The 17,875-nt window shown below is 43.9% G+C and overlaps 1 protein-coding gene across 3 annotated transcripts in view; it reads left to right on the top strand.

Moving 5' to 3' along the window:
• Smg6 (SMG6, nonsense mediated mRNA decay factor) overlaps positions 1-17,875 on the top strand; it is a 262,312-nt gene that overhangs the window by 119,930 nt on the left and 124,507 nt on the right. For all 3 annotated transcript variants that reach the window (XM_005349562.3, XM_026780050.1, XM_026780049.1), the window contains 2 exons: positions 1,988-2,156; positions 13,858-14,059. In XM_005349562.3, the coding sequence (XP_005349619.2) occupies positions 1,988-2,156; positions 13,858-14,059 (371 nt within the window). The remainder of the gene's footprint in view (positions 1-1,987; positions 2,157-13,857; positions 14,060-17,875) is intronic.

Genomic DNA, 17,875 nt, shown 5'->3' with positions numbered 1-17,875 from the left:
CCAGGCTGGCCTCGAACTCACAGAGATCTGCCTGCCTCTGCCTCCCTAGTGCTGGGATTAAAGGCGTGCGCCACCACCGCTCGGCTTATATTTTATTATTATTAAATTACAGTTATTTTTTGTTCTGAGTCATTTGATCTTAAGTGGCAAGTGTAGTGACTCTTTAGATCTAAATACTTGACTTTGTCCTTGTGCTTCTTCACACTCGGGACTTTCGTTTTTTGGATTTTTTTGTTTTGTTTTATTTTTTGAGACAGGGTTTCTGTGTAGTCCTGGAACTTACTCTGTAGTCCAGACTGACTTGGAATTTAGAGCTCTACCTGTCTCGCCTCCCAAATGCTGGGATTAAAGGCATGCGCTACTTCTATCCAGCAAGGAAAATATCTTTTTTTTTTTTAATGTTTTACTTATTTTTATTTTCTGTGCATTGGTGTTTGTGTGAGAGTGGAACTGGAACTGGGGTTGTAGACAGCTACAAGTTGCTCTGTGGGTGCAGCGAATTGAACCCAGATCCTCCGGTACAACAGTCAGTGCTCTTTATCACTGAGCCATCTCTCCAACCCCACAAGGACAATATCTTAACCCTTACCAGGATCTAGGGACTGAGAATGTAGCTCAATGGTAGAGTATTTGCCTATCATTTACAAGTCCTGGATTATATGCCTAGCAAAACAACAGACAAGGGGACTGGAGAGATGGCCCGGTGATTAAGACACTGACTGCTCTCCCAGAAACCTGGGTTCAGTTCACAGCACCCACGTGGCAATTCACAACTGTCTGTAACTCCAGTTTCAGGGTACCTGATACCCATGGCAAAATAACAAGCAATGGACATAAAATAAAAATTAAATGAGATTAAATTAAATATTAAGAAAAAACAACAAACAAATAAGGGAATCAGGGCTAGAGCAATGGCTCAGTGGCTAAGATTATATATTACTCTTATAGGGAATATAGTTCTGTTCCTAGCACTCACAACCACCTGCAGCTCCAGCTCCAGGGCATGTTTACAAAGCATGTACATATAATTAAAAACAAAATCAATTTAAAAAGCAAAATTAGGATGAGGCGATGGTGGCATATGGCTTTAGTCCCAGCACTCCTGAGGCAGAGGCAGGAGGATCTATTTGAGTTTGAGATCAGCCTGGTCTACAAAGTGAGTTCCAGGATAACCAGGCTATTACACAGAGAACTCCTGTCTTAAACAACAACAACAACAACAAAATTAGTAAATCAGTATTGATAGAGTGCCATTATTGAGTCTATAGGCCTTGTTTAATTAATCCAAAGTTCCCTGATTATGTTCTTTGTTGAGAATGAGACCTTTAAAGTCATTCTGTAGCCCAATCTGACTTTCAGTACAAAATTCTCTTGGCTTAGCTTTCTATAATATTGGAATGACAGGCATGTGCTCCCAGGCCCAGCTCTAATATGTTCTTTGGGCAGTGGTGGGGTGGGTTCTGCCTTAGGCTCTAATCCAGGATCACACATTGCATTTAAATACTGTATCTTTTTAGTCTCTTTCAGCCTATCTCTCTTTGTCCTTTGTAACCTTGACAGTATTGAAGTAGAAGCCATTTATCTTGTAGAATGTCCTGCAATTTGTTTTTTTTTTGTTTGTTTGTTTGTTTTTTCTGATATTGCCTTCTGATTAAGTTCAAGTTTTGCAGTTGTGGCAGCAACTCTGGTGCCATCTTGGCTCTGTGCTAAAAGGGAAATTAAGAGAGTGAACTGGAGGCTAGAGTGGAGAGTTGTGCTGGACCTCAGGTGAAGCAGAAGCAGGTGTCTCCATAGGAAAGCCAGTTCACTGGTTCTTTGTTCTACTTTCAGAGTTCCCAAAGTGCTGGTGTATGGCCTCACCTTTGAGTCCAGCTCTCCTATGAACTTAGTCTCCATTTGCTAAGAGTTTGCTGCTGTTCCAGCATGCCAGGTTTCACTGAAGGGCCACAGCATACATAGGCCCAGTTCTCAATCTTTGCCTCTGCAGCTCAGCTGTCCTCTCCTGAGGACCAAGATGACCAAGATGACATCAAGGTGTCTTCCTTCGTCCCAGACCTGAAGGAGCTGCTCCCCAGTGTCAAAGTCTGGTCAGATTGGATGCTTGGTTACCCAGACACCTGGAATCCTCCACCCACATCTTTGGATCTGCCCTTGCAGTAAGTTTTCTTGTCTGTTCCTTCCACACTGTGACCTGTGTTCCTATCCCTCACCACCCACCCTACCTAGTCCCTTAGTCATTGTCTGCTTCCTCCTAACCATTATAGCTTCCTTATTTCTTCCTCATTTGAATCTTGATTTTTTTTTTCCATTCTCTTAACACCTTCCTTGTCTCTGATGTTTTAGGGTATTTTGGCCCATCCTCTAGTCCTTTCCTTTCTCTTGAACACTCCCCTTTTCTCTTGCTCCATAGTTCTCTGTCTTGTTCTTTGTCCTTGTTCTTACTTTCTTTTCCTCACTTCATACTGTTCATGTTCACTATCTTTGCAGCTGATGCTAGGGTCTGGATATATGTTGATGCATATGTGAGACTTCGCTTCTTAATCTCTTTTTCAGTTTTGTTAATTGATCACACCTCTGTTTGCGTTACCTTCTGTGCTCAGTGTTTTTCACCTCCCTTTTGGCAAATAATGTGTGCTGGGGGGATGAGTGGGTGCATATCTCTCTTCTTTCTCTATTCACTCATCTTTCTGTCTCTTCACCTTTCTCTCTCCCCTGTCTCCCTGAAGTATCTTTAGGGGTATCTGTTGGTACGAGGTGTATTGCAGTGTCTAAAGATATGTGGTTCTGCATAGATCATCTACATAGCTCTCAGTGTTTGTAGGGCAGTTTTTTGTGGATTTTGATGTTTCAAAATAGTAATAAAACATATAATGAAATTTGATATTGTAACAGTTTTTTACGTTTACAATTCATTGGCATAAATTACATCTAGAGTGTTGTACAACCAGGTGTGTTCTTTGTCTCTTTCTGGATTTAGTCTACTAGACTTGCCTGCCAGTCAGGTTCTCATTTGTACATGTGTTTCTGAGGATCTATGTGTCTTACTGACTATCTGTACAAAGTACAAAGTTCTGTGTGTTTCTACTTCTGGGTGGTTGTATATTTAGGCTAATTCAATATGCCTGTCATTGGCTGCCTATATGTGTCTACGTGTATCAGTCTGTAGCTGTATGTGTTGTATCCATATGATATGTTCTGACCTGGACCTCTGCCCATTTATATCCATGTGTTTTTTTTTGTTTTGTGTGTGTGTGTGTGTGTGTGTGTGTGTGTGTGTGTGTGTGTGTGCGCGCGCGCGCGCGTCTTTGGATCTGTGTTTGGGTTCTTCCTTCCCCAACGGGATTTGTTCCAGTGTCTGAATCTATGTCAATATCCTTTTCTAGATTTATTTATTCATTCATTAATTGTTTATTTTATGTGTATGAATGTTTTGCTCACACGTATATCTATATGCTACATGTGTGCTTGGTGCACACAGAGGTCAGAAGAGGGGATTGGATCCCCTAGAATTGGAGTTAAGGACAGTTGTGAGGCACCATGTAGGGCATTGAGGATTGAACCTGGGTCTTCTGTAAGCAAGTACAGTAAGTCCTCTTAACCACTGAGCCATTGTCTTTCCAGCACCTCAGTATGTTCTGGAAAACTCCTGCCCTTGTCCGTATTTATACATAGGTATAATATATTTGTCAGTTTGATTGTCTTTGTGTGTTAATACGAATGTTTCTGTTGGAGGAGGAATCATTGTATGAGGATTTGCCTCTATCTTCCTGTCTATCTTTGCTTGTCCCAGCTTGTTCCAACTTGCCTGTTTTGTTTGCCTGTGTAAAGCTGCTTTAGGCTCTGGGGGCTTTGTAACTGTGTGATTATGTGTTTTGGAACAAGCATATGTACCTAGTACCTCATCATTCATGCCCTGGGCTCTTCTCTGAGAGAAGGAAACACTAGAGGGTGGAGTATGGACACTTTGCCTGCTGCTGGGGAATAAAGAGGAGAGTTTCTCAGGATTGCCTGCCCAGCTTGTATATCTCCTAGACTCATGGGTGACCCACAAGGGGAAGGTTTCAACAGAGATTTCTGGTCAGTGGTCACTGAATTTTCTGTGTGGGCTGTGTAGTCTTGACTCTTCACCTAGTTTTCTTCCAAGTTGATTCCTTGCACCTCACCCCATGAGGCATCCCTGAACTGTTACTCCTGCTTTTCCTGGTCCCTCCCTAGCTCTAGCTTTGTAACTGTGTGGACAGTGCTCCCAGAATCAGACAGTTTACTTGCTTCCTGTGAGCCCTCCCAGGTTTCCAAAATGTGTTCCAGACTGAAGTCTCATGAGCAGGGTTGAACCCCGAGTTGGGCAGCTGGAGCCACACAAAAGAACTAACAGAACTGATGGCCAGGGGCAGCTATTTCCCAGCAGTGATCCCTGAAGAGTTAGCATGTACAGTCTCAAATTTTTAGGCTATTAATCTGTAATGTGGACTAGGCAATTTGCAATTTGGGAAAAAAATAGCTAGGAAAAGACACAACTTTCTAAATGTCTAGGCCACTGATTCTAATGTGTGGAGGGCCACTGAGTAGTCTTTTCTTCTGTCATAGACAAGGAAGCAGACCATCTGTCCCTGGAGCTTGAGTCTTTCTGGGTCACCTCATCCCACATCCACAGATCCCTTAGCTATGATCCATGATGTCCTGGGCCATCAGATTTGTTAATTTGTCTGTAGTACTTCTTCCTTTATCCTTCTCTTATCTCTCCCTACCTTTGGCTTTTGTTTGGCTTTGGAAATGTGATGCTTATACAGGAAGTGCTGGGTTTCATTTGCTAGAGGTGCTGAGCTTGTTTTCCCCTTGCATGTTGGAGCAAATGGTCCATTGCTGGTTCTGTGTGCTGCTGCCCATCTTTGGACAAGGGCTCAATCTGCAGCTGGACATGTGGTCCAGACTACATACATCTCCAGTGGAACTAGAAGGGGTTGGGACACGTGAGTCCTATTTGCTTCATTTATTTAAAAAAAAAAAAGTCTGACTCACTACTATATTGGATGTGACTTCCCAGTAAATAAGTTTTTGTGGCTATGAACATTCACTCTTGTGAATCTAGGCAGTAGAAATGTTGGTGTGGTTAGGAATTAGGTCCCCTTGTTCTTGTGTTCTCTCTCCTCTTATTCCCCCCCCCCCACACACACACACAATCAGTATCAGCAGCTGACTGTCTCTGGAATGCAAGTTTAAGTGTCAAGCGGCAGTTGCTGTCCTTGGGCCTGACCCAAGTAAGTAAGTAAGTAAGTAAGTAAGTAAGGACTAAGTTCAGCAGAGCAAACCTGGTCTGACTAACTTGGAGGGTGGTTCCATTTTCTAGCCTTAAGATCTAAGAATTGGAAAGATGGATTAAGAATTTTACTTTTCTTCTCTTCTAGATTTCCCTGAAAATGGCTCCCAATAATTACCATGTTTGAGGTCACTGGCAAACTTTGGTGGCTTTGTGCCTTTCAGATTTGTGTCTTGTACTCATTCAACCTCTATGGACACCCTTTTCTCTCTCTTTTCTTCATTTGGTCTATCTGGGTTTTTTTTGTTTTTTTTTTTTTTGGTTTTTCGAGACAGGGTTTCTCTGTAGCTTTTGGAGCCTGTCCTGGAACTCCCTTGGTAGACCAGGCTGGCCTCGAACTCACAGAGATCCGCCTGTCTCTGCCTCCCAAGTGCTGGGATTACAGGCGTGCGCCACTACCGCCCGGCGGTCTATCTGGTTTTTGAGACAAGGTTTTGTTTTATAGCCTAGGCTAACCCGAAACTCACTATGTAGTCCAGGCTGGCTTCAGGTTTATGGCAAGCCTTCTGCCTCAACCTCGGTGTACTGGTATTACAGGTGTGAGTTACCAGCCATGGCTTTTATGAAGTCTTCTTTTGCTTTTGAGGCCATAAGGAATGACATACCCTAGATAGTTCTCCAGAGGTCAGAACCATAACACCCATGACACTGGAAAAATTTGTTCTTGCTGATCTTCATTTTGAAAGGTTTAAGAATGCTCTCCATGGCGTGAGAAGGAAATGGCTTCCATTTACTGCAGCCTCCTTTGCCTGTTTTCGTTGGTCCCTGCTTGCGTTTCTTCTCTGAAAAGACAGATTTCTCTGATTTTAAGATAGTATAGATTTCCTTTTGCATTTCCTCTAGGAAATCTATTCCCAGATGATCCCTCTGACCTGTGGGACCCTTACTTCATCCCTTCCACTTGTTGTCCTCTGTCCTCATGTGGTGGATATTCATAGCACACAGCCTTACACCGTCCTGGTGGATTCCAAAGCTCACCATTAGTCTTTTTGGTTCTCTTCTCTTTGCCTGTGTTCCTATTCTCCCTGGTCAGATTTCCTGTTCCTAGGCAGGCACACATGGAACACTTAGGATAATAGCAACAGAATCTCACTAGTCTTGAGGAACTGATAAGAGAATGTTTACAGGTGGCTTCCCCAAGTGGCATTTGGTAGGTCTGGAGTTAGCATGTAGGTAAGGACCTATTAGAAGGTGTAATAGAATGGCTTCATATCCCAGAAAATTTTTGGTGCAGAAGCATTGTAGTAGGTTGTGGCAAGTGACTTCCTTGGCCATTGTAAAAGGTAGTATAGAGGGATTTGGTCATTTTAGAACAGACTGCAGTGTTTGGAGGGACCACCTACTTGACTGTCAACTAGTATAGTTTCTTAGTTCTTCTACACCAGGGCTTTCTTGAGGCAGGAAAGGCAGGCAGCTGCTTTCTACTTCACCAAGTGACTGTGAGGAAAGGTGTTAATGTCAGCTGAGGGAAGAGAAGCTGAGCAGCAGTCTTCATGAACCTAGACATAGGAACTGCTTGTATCCCAGGACCTTGGGCAGAGCCAGGGCAGTGGGACAACCTACCTCATTTCACAGTTTCTGCTGAAGCCAAATCTTCCCTCATCTTGATCTCTAGTTCTCAGTAAGTGAAAGAGTCAGGGGACTTTGAGAACATCCAAACCTAGCCCAGCTGTGGCAGTTGGTTTATTGCTTTCAGCTGGTACTTGAACCCAGGTCCTGGTCTTGGAGGCTTTCCCAGGTTTAATCCCCAGAGCTTTCTCTGCAGCTGTATGACACTGTGCTGACCCCGAATGAGGATAGGAAAATAGAATCAGTGCCAAGCCAGAGTCTCTTTTTCATTTGGAGTCTGGCTGTCTGCCCATGACCAGGGTTACATAATGGGAAACATAGCTGGGGCTCTGGAGAGCCCGCGTTTCACCAGGCTGCCCAGACCTTCGCATTCTGATGCTATATATCTTCCTAATTGTAGCTCGGATGCATTTATCACACTGTTGGATTGGAGTACTGTTTAGAAAAAAAATCTAGAAATTCCTGGACTTGCTGCTTTTCTATTGCTTGTCCTATGCAGTCTGCAGAGCATACTTGAAAAAACTTCTAGGGAGCCCTCTGAGGCTCCATCATCAGAGAGAAAAGGGGGTGTGTCCTCAGGGAGCTCACATATGTTGGCCTTGTAGATGAGATAGAAATTCTTGAGTTAAAGAAGCAGCTAGTTCACGTACCCTCATAGGCAGCTTTGAATGAGAACTAATCCCAAATCTAATCGGCAGCCTTTCAAGGACGCTTAATACGTCTTCACAAAGAGCATTTTAGGAGGTCACTAAGTAATAGTCCATCAGCACTTCCCTGAAGGAAGTGCTGGTGACTGTGGGAAGCCCCTTTGCTACCCTGGCTCCCCACCCAGTCTCCCTGGCTCCAGTTTGAGGCGTCAGCACTGCAGCCTGGCACCAAGGGGTTCCTCTTCCTCCAAGTGCTGAGTATAGGGCACACATGATCTCTCCCATGGCAGGAGCCTCTGTCTTTTCCCCGCTCCTCCCACAGGACTCTGTGAGAGGAAGGGGTGTTGGTCTAAGGCTTTAGTCTGCCCCTAGCAGGGCACAACAGCTGACCCCAGGGAGAGACTTTCCAGCACTGGGCTAAGGTTATTTGGGTCCAGTGTATGTTAAACTGAGAAGACGTGTTGGAGTGGTTACAGCTAAAAGCTTGGAGAGGCAGGAACCGTGAGAATCCACACCAGGGAGGCCGCCAAGGGTTCTACTCAGGCCATGGAGATGTCAGGATCCCCTAGGGGCTGCTTTTTCCCAAACCCAGTGCTGATGGGTTTAACACACCATAGTGATGTGACAGAGGCTATACATAAGAGTATGACTTGGGAGAACTAAAATCAAATAAGGCTATAGCCTAGATAGAGTTTGGGGATGTGACAATAGGAGAGACATTTTGGGTATATGAGAAATCCTAGGATGAGGTTACAGTGACCTGTTACTGACTGTAGAGCTCTAATTTCACTGCCTAGGAACATGGAGAAGCTTATCCCATTGTTGCAGTACAGCTCTGCTAGACAGAACTGATTTAGGGCTGGGTATGGATACTTACCTAGTTGGCTTCTTTTGTATGAACTAGGATTGTTTTTTTTTTTTTTTTTCCAAGACAGGATTTCTCTGTGGCTTTGGAGCATGTCCTGGAACTAGCTCTTGTAGACCAGGCTGGTCTCGAACTCACAGAGATCCGCCTGCCTCTGCCTCCCGAGTGCTGGGATTAAAGGCGTGGGCCACCATCGCCCAGCCTGAACTAGGATTGTTGAGGGGATAGTCTACAACTAGTTTTTTGTTTCTAATGCTTGCCTAGTAGACATCTTTTGGTTTTTCGAGACAGGGTTTCTCTGTGGCTTTGGAGCCTGTCCTGGAACTAGCTCTGTAGACCAGGCTAGTCTCGAACTCACAGAGATCCGCCTGCCTCTGCCTCCCAAGTGCTGGGATTAAAGGCGTGCGCCACCATCGCCCAGCTCCTAGTAGACATCTCTTGTTCATGAAACATGATTGGTGTTTGGTTTGGTTTTTTTTGAGACAAGGTTTCTCTGTGTAACAGCTATGGATGTCCTAGAACTCACGCTGTAGATCAGGCTGGCCTCAAACTCACAAAGATCCGGCTGCCTCTGCCTCCTCAGTGCTAGGATTAAAGGTGTGCGCCACTGCCGCCCAGTGGAGCATGGTATCTTGCTGCCTGTCTTCCTGGAATAGTGATCTCTTTGTATCATGGCAACATCTAAAACCCAAATTTTGTTGTCCCTGTATCTCAGTGAGGGAGCTACCTCTCCACCCTATCATAGAGCCCACTGCAGTTCCTAGCACTGAGGTTCCAGAACCATATGCTCATCCTATTGCAAACAGACTTTTCACAGAACTTACTAACATTTAAGCTCAAATACTATTCTTTTAATGCCGCTAGACTTGTTAGACTTTTTAATATCCATCTCTGCCATGAGGTGCTCACATAAGCCATTTTCTGCAGTTGACTGGGAAGTATTCCAGGGCAGCCAGGGCCTTAGGTTGTTAATCCAGTGAGTTGTGCTCCCAAACCCAAAAATACATTTTTTAAAGCAGATAATACACATTTTCGAGCATTTGCTTGATAGTTTTTTTTGTTTTTCTCAATGAGTTTATACTAAATGGGCTTTCCACTTCCTTGTATCTACTTTCTTTACCATCTTGGCTGTTTCCAGATCTCTTTACCCCAGGAACCCAAAACCCAACTTGTTTCCCATCTGTACTACTTCTCTGATCTTCCATAGTTCTGAAACACAATGCAGGGCTTCTTCTCACTCAACTCTTTCCGGGTTTGTTCTGCAGCTGTGGAGTTTGAATGTTAGTGTTTAAACAAGCTGGTATTACACAGGAAATGGCCACCTCCACAGGCCCCTGCAGACTTGTAACATGGGGTCATTGTACTTGATATTAATCACCAGTCAGCCTTTTCCCCCCAGTAAAATTATGAAGAACTGTGTGAGTGCTTCGTCTTCCTTGGTCTTTCCAGAAAGAGAGACAGAGCCTTGACCAGACCGTTCCAACCTGTCACCCTGCCTTAGTCCTGCCTGTCAGAGCTCTAGGAACAGTCTTACCTGACTCTTTTCCCTGGCAGATACCAGAACTGTCTCTCCTCCTGAGCTTCAGGCAAGGAGATGATGGCTATGGTATACCATGCCCCCACATGTTCCACACCTCAGTCTTACAGGGAATATAGTTGTGAGAGAACTTTCTAAACATAGAAACTATGGGCCCACCTGAGACAAAGCGTCTTAGTTCCATGGACCGAAGAGCTTTTCTAATGCTATTTGCAGAACTAACCCCAGCCTGAAGGGTTAATCTGATTCCCCAAGTCAATATCCTCCAAACAACCAGCCAAGAGTGTGTGTTGGTTCATTTCTGTGAAATGTGTTTCCCCAGTCACCTGGGCTGGCCTGGGCTGCATTGTATCGGCCAGCAGCTGCACTGCACTCAAACTGACAGCTACATTAAACCTTGGAATTCTGAGGCAATAAAAAGTAAATTAACTCTTATTTTTTTCCCTTGCTGGTGGAGTAAGTGAATGCATGTCTGTAGTGAACCTTGGTACTGAGTGCATACCTCTAACTAGTCATTGCTGGTCTGTCCCAGGCTTGGATCTGGCATTCAGACTCTAGCCAGGGGTCTGCTTTCCTGGTGTGTGGTGTGTTCTGTGAGGTTGGGCCAGTGGGTAACCCTGCAACAGCTGATCCCTGCACACTAATCACACCCCAGCTGCTGAGAGACTCCCTTGCCACAATTCTGGGAGCCATAAATGGTTTATTGAACACAGTTTCATATTCTCTGGCTGATTTGTGTCTGCTTGATGAAGAGTGTACCCTAACTTTAGTGAGATTTTGTGGACTATGGTGCAACCCCAAAATACAAGTTGAACCAGAACAATCCACAAGGATTTGCCTGAGCCAAGCATAGGAACATATACCTATGATCCCAGCAGCAGAATCACGGGGCTTTGAAGCCAGTAAGGGCTACATCGTGAGGTCCAAGCCAGCCTGAACTAAATACCCACCTACCCACCTGTAATTCTCCAGACCCCTTCTCAAGAAAAAATCTGAATAGGAATAGGTGACAGAGGCTTGACTGAACCCCACAATATTCTCAAGTGTCTTCAAGCTTTCCATAACCATAAGCATTTGATTTTGTGCTCTTCCACCAGCCTGACTCACCTTGGAGTCCAAGGGCTGTGAGTTGAAGACTAGATGACACATCTTATTGGGATAAGGAAGAAACATGGGGAAAAAAACAAGATATTCCCCTTCTACTTTGACAGGAAACTGTTCAGCTGTGGAACTGACCTCAGCCCAGTGGCACAGTTGAAGTAAGCTTCCAGAGACTACACTACAGGGATTAGATTTTTAGATCAGGAATTTCACGTGGGCTTTTGGAACTCTCCTTTTGTTGTTGTTAATTTGCTGATTCTCTCTATTTCCCACACCTCTGTCATAGATTGGCCCATGGGTACTAACAATATCAGGTTGAACTGACTGCAGGGTTGACTTTCCATTGAAATATTTTTGTATACCCCCTTAATTCTGATCAGTCTAACTTGACCCTTGGAACACTTTTATTTATATTTCTGACTTGGGAACTCAGGGCACTTCCTATGTCTTTTGGCACCAGCTGCTGTCTTACAAAATCAACAGGGTAAGAACTCTTGTCCACCTTATCACTAAAGTGTGTCATAAGATTTTGGCACAAGGTGGGTGGTAATGGGCAAAAGATAGATGTGGGCAGGGGTCCCTAGTGGTGGCCAGCAGTCTCTGGGAGGAGTCAGTTTTGGTTTATCTGAGCCTTAGGGGATAGGAGAGCATGGTAATGAGAACCACATGGTACCACATATTTCTTCTTCTTGGATCCAAGATGGTAAGGGTGGGAGGATGAGAGGGATGTGGGGCCTCCCACTGAGGAAACTGTGGGTGATATTCTGCCGCCTCTCTCTGGCTGGGGATACTGCTGCCCACACCCACACCCCTAACTATGTCCTCAAGCAGCCTTGACCTGTATAGCACCAACCAGGGCCTCAAAGCCAAGAATTCAGATGGGAGACTTTTCACCTTCTTCCTTCTCACTGGCGTTTTTCCTGTTTATTTTCCAAATTGCTGCTCTGCAGCCACGCAGTGCCTGTTGGCCAAAGCTCACCAAGCTGTGGGATCAGACTCAGGCAGTGGGCTCAAGTGGCTAGCAGGGCACTGGGGGAAGAAGCAGGGAACTAGAAGAGCCTCTCTGTGTGTCTCCCATGGGCAGCGCTAACCTCAGAGGCAGCCCTGAGCAGCCCTATCACATCCGGTGCTTGTCTCTGCAGCCGGACCGGAGGATAAACTATCAGAGCTGTGGGGCAGTGCATCATTCCTCTTATTATTTTCTTCTCTGCAGATGGGGTCGTGGAAAGTTCAGTTCCTTTTAACCCTCAAAGTTCTGTTTATTCTACAGCTGGTAGCCTGAGTACCGTGTTTCCCATTACATCACAGAGGAGCCCAGGCAGATTTCTGCACAGAAACGTGTTGCAACTGTTTATTTTTTTCCATATTTAAACATTTCTGACAGCCAAACTCAGCTGAGCCAAAAGATGGAGCTTTGTGAATGAGTCTGCTTGCTGGTGTCTGTGCAGAGGGGCTTAAGAAAACTGGTCCCTCCGATGATTCTTTTTCCTGGGCAAAGCCTGGGAAGTGAGTTACTTCTGCAGTACACGTGTGTTGATTATGTGCCGTTGTGTGATTAATGGGACTGTGTTCCGCCTGGTTCCCAGGACGCTCTTGAAAACAAGATGTTTCATTTCATTGCCTTTTCTTAGTGTAGTGCTTACAGTGAATAAACTAGTTCGGCCTCCTTCCACCTGGAGCCGGTGAGAGAGTCCCTCAGACCTCTCTGTAGTTCACATTGTCCCCTAGTGTATTCCTGGCATCTGGGGGTGGAGAATGAATGGTTTAAGTCTGAGACCCCTCCCTACCAGGTTAGCCCATAGACAGAAACCCTTGGAGATTTCAGGGTGACACTTAGAACTTCTTAGCATATTACCTCTTTGTACTTCATCTCTCCTGTAGAATTTTGGGGTTTTCTTTGTTTGTTATAACTTTCCTAATATCTCATACCTTATCATCTATAGGGTACCTCCTACTCTCCTGGGTTAGAAGCTTTTCTGGAAGAGAAAGTCATTTTTACCTTGGAGCTTTAGTGGAGAGGGATAGATTTTGTATTTCGAGTGTTTATTCTCAGGTTCAATTAGAACCTGGTCAGTCATGTTGGACTGGGGTGACCAACCATCCTGGTTTGTGTCAGGCTAGGGGACTTGTGAAATGTGATAAATTTAGTGCTAAAACTAGGATGGTCCCCGGATGGTTAGTCATCCTGTGCCTAATGTACAGTAAGAGAAGAAGGCCTGGAACAGCCAAGATAGTACTGAAATAAGCAAGAGGCTATCCCTTACTGGACAGATCTTGGCAGGACAGGAAGTGGGGGGGGGGGTTCTTGGATATGTATTCATTTTACTGCTTACATACTGGGAATAAATTTATAAAGTATTTCTAAGAAGGAAACCCATGTAACTACACAGTGTGACTGCTCCGGTGTGGCTATGACTAAAGGAGAGATGTTTCTGTCTCCATGGCAGATACTTGATTATGCAGGAGCAGGGACTTCTGGGAGCTGCCTTAGGCACTGGGTATCTAGAGTGTTTGAGTAAGTGTCTCAGTACACTGTCTGGAAAGGTGACAGGACCTGCATTAGATAACTGATTCTCAGAATTCTTTTTCCTCCTCTCTGGTTAGGATTAAAACACTCCTAATCAGTTTCAGGTTTACATCGAGCAATACACCCCAGATGGCTCACATGGGCATAGCTTCATAGTGCATTTCTGATAGTATTTCTTGGCAGCTTCCAGTCTTACAGCTTTGTTTGCAAGTACCTTTCTGTTCTCAAAGCACTAAGAACACTTTCACTCATATCTTTAGAGCTGCTCTTCTTTTCTCATCTTGTTTCTCACAGGGTTGCTGTGGATGTGTGGTCAACACTGGCTGACTTCTGTAACATACTGACTGCAGTGAATCAGTCTGAGGTGCCACTGTACAAGGACCCGGATGACGACCTCACCCTTCTTATCCTGGAAGAGGATCGGCTCCTCTCTGGCTTTGTCCCCTTGCTGGCTGCCCCTCAGGACCCCTGCTACGTGGAGAAAACCTCGGATAAGGTCAGCCTCAGGCCAAACATCCCTCCCCATTTACCCATTCTCTTAATTCTCCAGACTTTTTTATTCTTGGGAAGTTTTTTGTGCAAACGGAACATGATTAAGTCATTGAGAAGGGTGTTAAGGGAAAATATCGACCTTTTAGCCGCTGACATCCAGCTCTGTGTCCCGAAAAAAAAAAAATCTCTCTCGACTTCCTGTGTGTGTGTGTGTGTGTGTGTGTGTGTGTGTGTGTGTGTGTGTGTGAGAGAGAGAGAGGGGGGGGGAGCGAGCGCGAGCTCATTGGCATGTTGTGTATACGATCATTTCCTCCCTTGTTTAAAAAGTGCAGCTTGTGTTGGCAGTGCTCTCACTCAGCTCCAAATGGTTTGCATCATGCTTAAAGCGCCCTCCCTCCTTCCCCAGCCACAAAACTCTGCACCAGGAAAGCAGCCAGGGCTTTTTCCCTTCTCTACGGAGGAGAGTGATAAATAGGTGACTAGAGAGAAGCAGACACCATGTGTTAACTTACAAAAAAAGCTTTTAGGAATATGAAGCATTCCCCACTGCCTGGTTTCTATTTCCCTTCCTCTAAAGACTGTTTTAACCTGACTTTTTTCATGTCTGTTTATAGAAAACAAAGGCCATTCCTTGTCACCCTGGTGGGGATTACTGAAATTCTAGTTTTACAGGGGGTCTTGCAGCCAGGTGGAGAGTAGGGCAGTCTGTCTGCTGAGGAGTGTCAGTGTCCCCTGTGCTAAGTAAGGCATTCATGCTGACTCTTCACAGTCTGTGACATTGTCCTCCCTAGGGCAGAGGCCTTTGGGGAATGGCTTCTCAGAAGGAAGTCTTTTTTTTTTGGATGAATATTTATTTATTTTTAGCTTTTCATTTTTTGAGGAAGGGTCTCATATAGCCCAGGCAGGCCTCAAAATGGCTGTGTAGCAGTGGCTGGCCTTAAACTTGTAATCATCCTCTCTAAATCTCCCAAGGTATGTGTCACCACCACACAAAGGAGGAGGAAGTCTTCTGATCAAGATGAAATACATAATAGACATAGAAGTAGGGCTTTTTTTTTTTTAAGTCAGAAAACTGACTTCCAGGGTTGAGGGGATAACTCCAGGATGCAGTACCTTACCTAACATGCTGAAAGTCTATGGGTTCAGACTTCCACATCAGGGTAGAAAGTAAAAACTGAATTCCAAATATGAACTGATACAGAGTCTCATTATATAGCCCTCCTGCCTCTGCCTTTTGAGTGCTGGGTATAAAGACATGTGTCACCATGCCTGACCTATGAGAGATTTTATTATATGTGCTGCCTAAGTGACTATATTTATGTACTAATATAATTTATACATACATAATCTTTTTTTTTAAATTTATTTATTTATTGAGGATTTCTGCCTCCTCCCCGCCACCACCTCCCATTTCCCTCCCCCTCCCCCGATCAAGTCCCTCTCCCTCATCAGCTTGAAGAGCCGTCAGGGTTCCCTGACCTGTGGGAAGTCCAAGGACCGCCCACCTCCATCCAGGTTTAGTAAGTTGAGCATCCAAACTGCCCAGGCCCCCCCAAAGCCAGCACGTGCAGTAGGATCAAAAACCCATTGCCATTGTTCTTGAGTACTCAGTAGTCCTCATTGTCCGCTATGTTCAGCAAGTCTGGTTTTATCCCATGCTTTTTCAGACTCAGGCCAGCTGGCCTTGGTGAATTCCCGAAAGAACATCCCCGTTGTCTCAGAGTGTGGGTGTACCCCTCTCTGTCCTGAGTTCCTTGCTCGTACTCCCCCTCCTTCTGCTCCTGATTTGGACCTTGAGATTTCTGTCCCGGTCTCTGTCTCCTTTCATCGCCTGATGAAGGTTAATATTCAGGGGGACATACATAATCTTTTAAAAAATTAAGCAGCATTGATGATGTCTACCAAGCACAAGACCCTGGGTTTGATCCTCAACACTACAAAAATAAATATAGAGCAAAAGTTAAAACCTTGGTGTCCTATATATACTATTGCCTTTTTTTGCATAATATTTAATGTATTCTTCCATGGAAATTATGTGGTGCTGGGAATAAAAATGGAATAATTTTTTATGATTACTTAGTATTTTTAAACTGCCAAGATTTCTTTATCTTTATCAACCCAAAAGAATATATCTAAAATTTTTAGTTTAAGCAGTAAATTTATGCCTTACAGCAAAATTTGAGCTAGTTAAATTTCTTTTTAAGTAGAGAAAGGTTTTAGGCATGGACATGTTTAAAAATCCATATTCAGCTGCCCTATGGCAACCATTGTAATTCCTTGATTAGTAGAGGCAGGAGTAGTAGGAGTTTCAGGTCACCCTTAGCTGTATAAGCTAGTTAGGTCAGCCTGGACAATAGGAGACCCTATCTCCAAAAGAAAAAAAAAAGTTCTAGGGGTATAATTTAAAGGTTGAAAACTTGTGTAGATTCTGCAAGGGCCCAGGGTTCAAACCTTAGTACTGAAGATAAAAGAAAATTAGTAAATAAAAATAAAAAAAACAGGTTAGAGAGGTGGTTAAGAGCCCCTGCTGCTCTTCCAGAGGATCCGGATTTGATTCCCAGCACACACATGATGGACCACAACTATCACTAACTCCATTCTTGGAGATTCAGTGTCTTCTCTGGTTTCTATGGGTACCTATACACAGATAGTATGCAGCAAAATACTTAAACACATAAAATGAAAATAAATCTTTAAAAAAGTCATACTCATTGCCAGACTGTGGTGGCGTATGCCTTTAATCCCCCAGCACTTGGGAGTCAGAAACAGGCAGATTTCTGTGAGTTTGAGGCCAGCTTGGTCTGCAGAGTGAGTTCCAGGAGACACTCCAAAGCAACACAGAGAAACCTAGTCTTGAAAAACAAACAAACAAAAAAGTCACACTCTTTGGATTTGTTTAGTAATTAGTGATTCTTGGGAGAACCTTTCTTTCCCAAGAGGAATACTTGTTTTATATCTTTGCAGAAAAAAGAGGATAAAATTCTACTCTGCTTGTCCGGTCTCAGGAAGTGGTAAATATATATATATATATATATATATATATATATATATATATATATATATATATGAGGCTGAAGACAGCTAAGAAATGTTTACTCCTCTAAGGAAGATGTTGAGTTAAAAGAGAAACTAAGTATCAATGGCTTGCATTAGTGCCTGCTAGTAATCAGTCCATCTATCTTTCTTACTCTAATCATCTTTTTTGATCACTAGGTAGTCTTGATTCTAGAAGATCGTTCTAGGAGTTGGCTGCCATTTAGTGGAAAACAAGGGAGGAGTCCTAGCCAGCTTTTGGCTTCCTAGCCAGCTTTTGGCTTCCTTAGCCTCATTTTTATCAGCTCATCGGTGCTCCCAGATGTAGTTTTTAAGATAGCAAATCTATGGCCTGGATGGAGAAGAATGCAGTCAGCTTTGCACCCTCACCCTATGGAAGGGTTGCAAGCTGCCCAGATGGCAGTACATACTCACTTCAAGACTGGGAGAAGGTATTTCAGAAACAGCATTTCTATATCTCACCTTACCCACTCCTAAATTTGGTCTGTCTTCATTCTTTTTCATCTTGAAATAAGCAGCTGCATTGACTTGATTGCTCATTTCAGAATCTTAGAGTTCTTGGCTCTTGTTTTTCTCAGACCTTAATATCTAAATGATTAGTAATTAATATCTCCTTTACCTTTAAAATGTATGAGGATTTTTAAAAAGTAGATATACTACTACATATTTCTTTGCACACCTCTATTCTATTCATTGAAGTACATTCTAACTAGTTCCTCTGGCTCCTAGTCCTTTTCTTTTTCTTTTTCTTTTTTTTTTCTTTTTT

The sequence above is a fragment of the Microtus ochrogaster genome, chromosome 7, assembly GCF_000317375.1.
Source record: "Microtus ochrogaster isolate Prairie Vole_2 chromosome 7, MicOch1.0, whole genome shotgun sequence".
In the NCBI taxonomy this organism is placed as follows: Eukaryota; Metazoa; Chordata; class Mammalia; order Rodentia; family Cricetidae; genus Microtus; species Microtus ochrogaster.
This window is presented reverse-complemented; position numbering and strand designations above follow the sequence as displayed.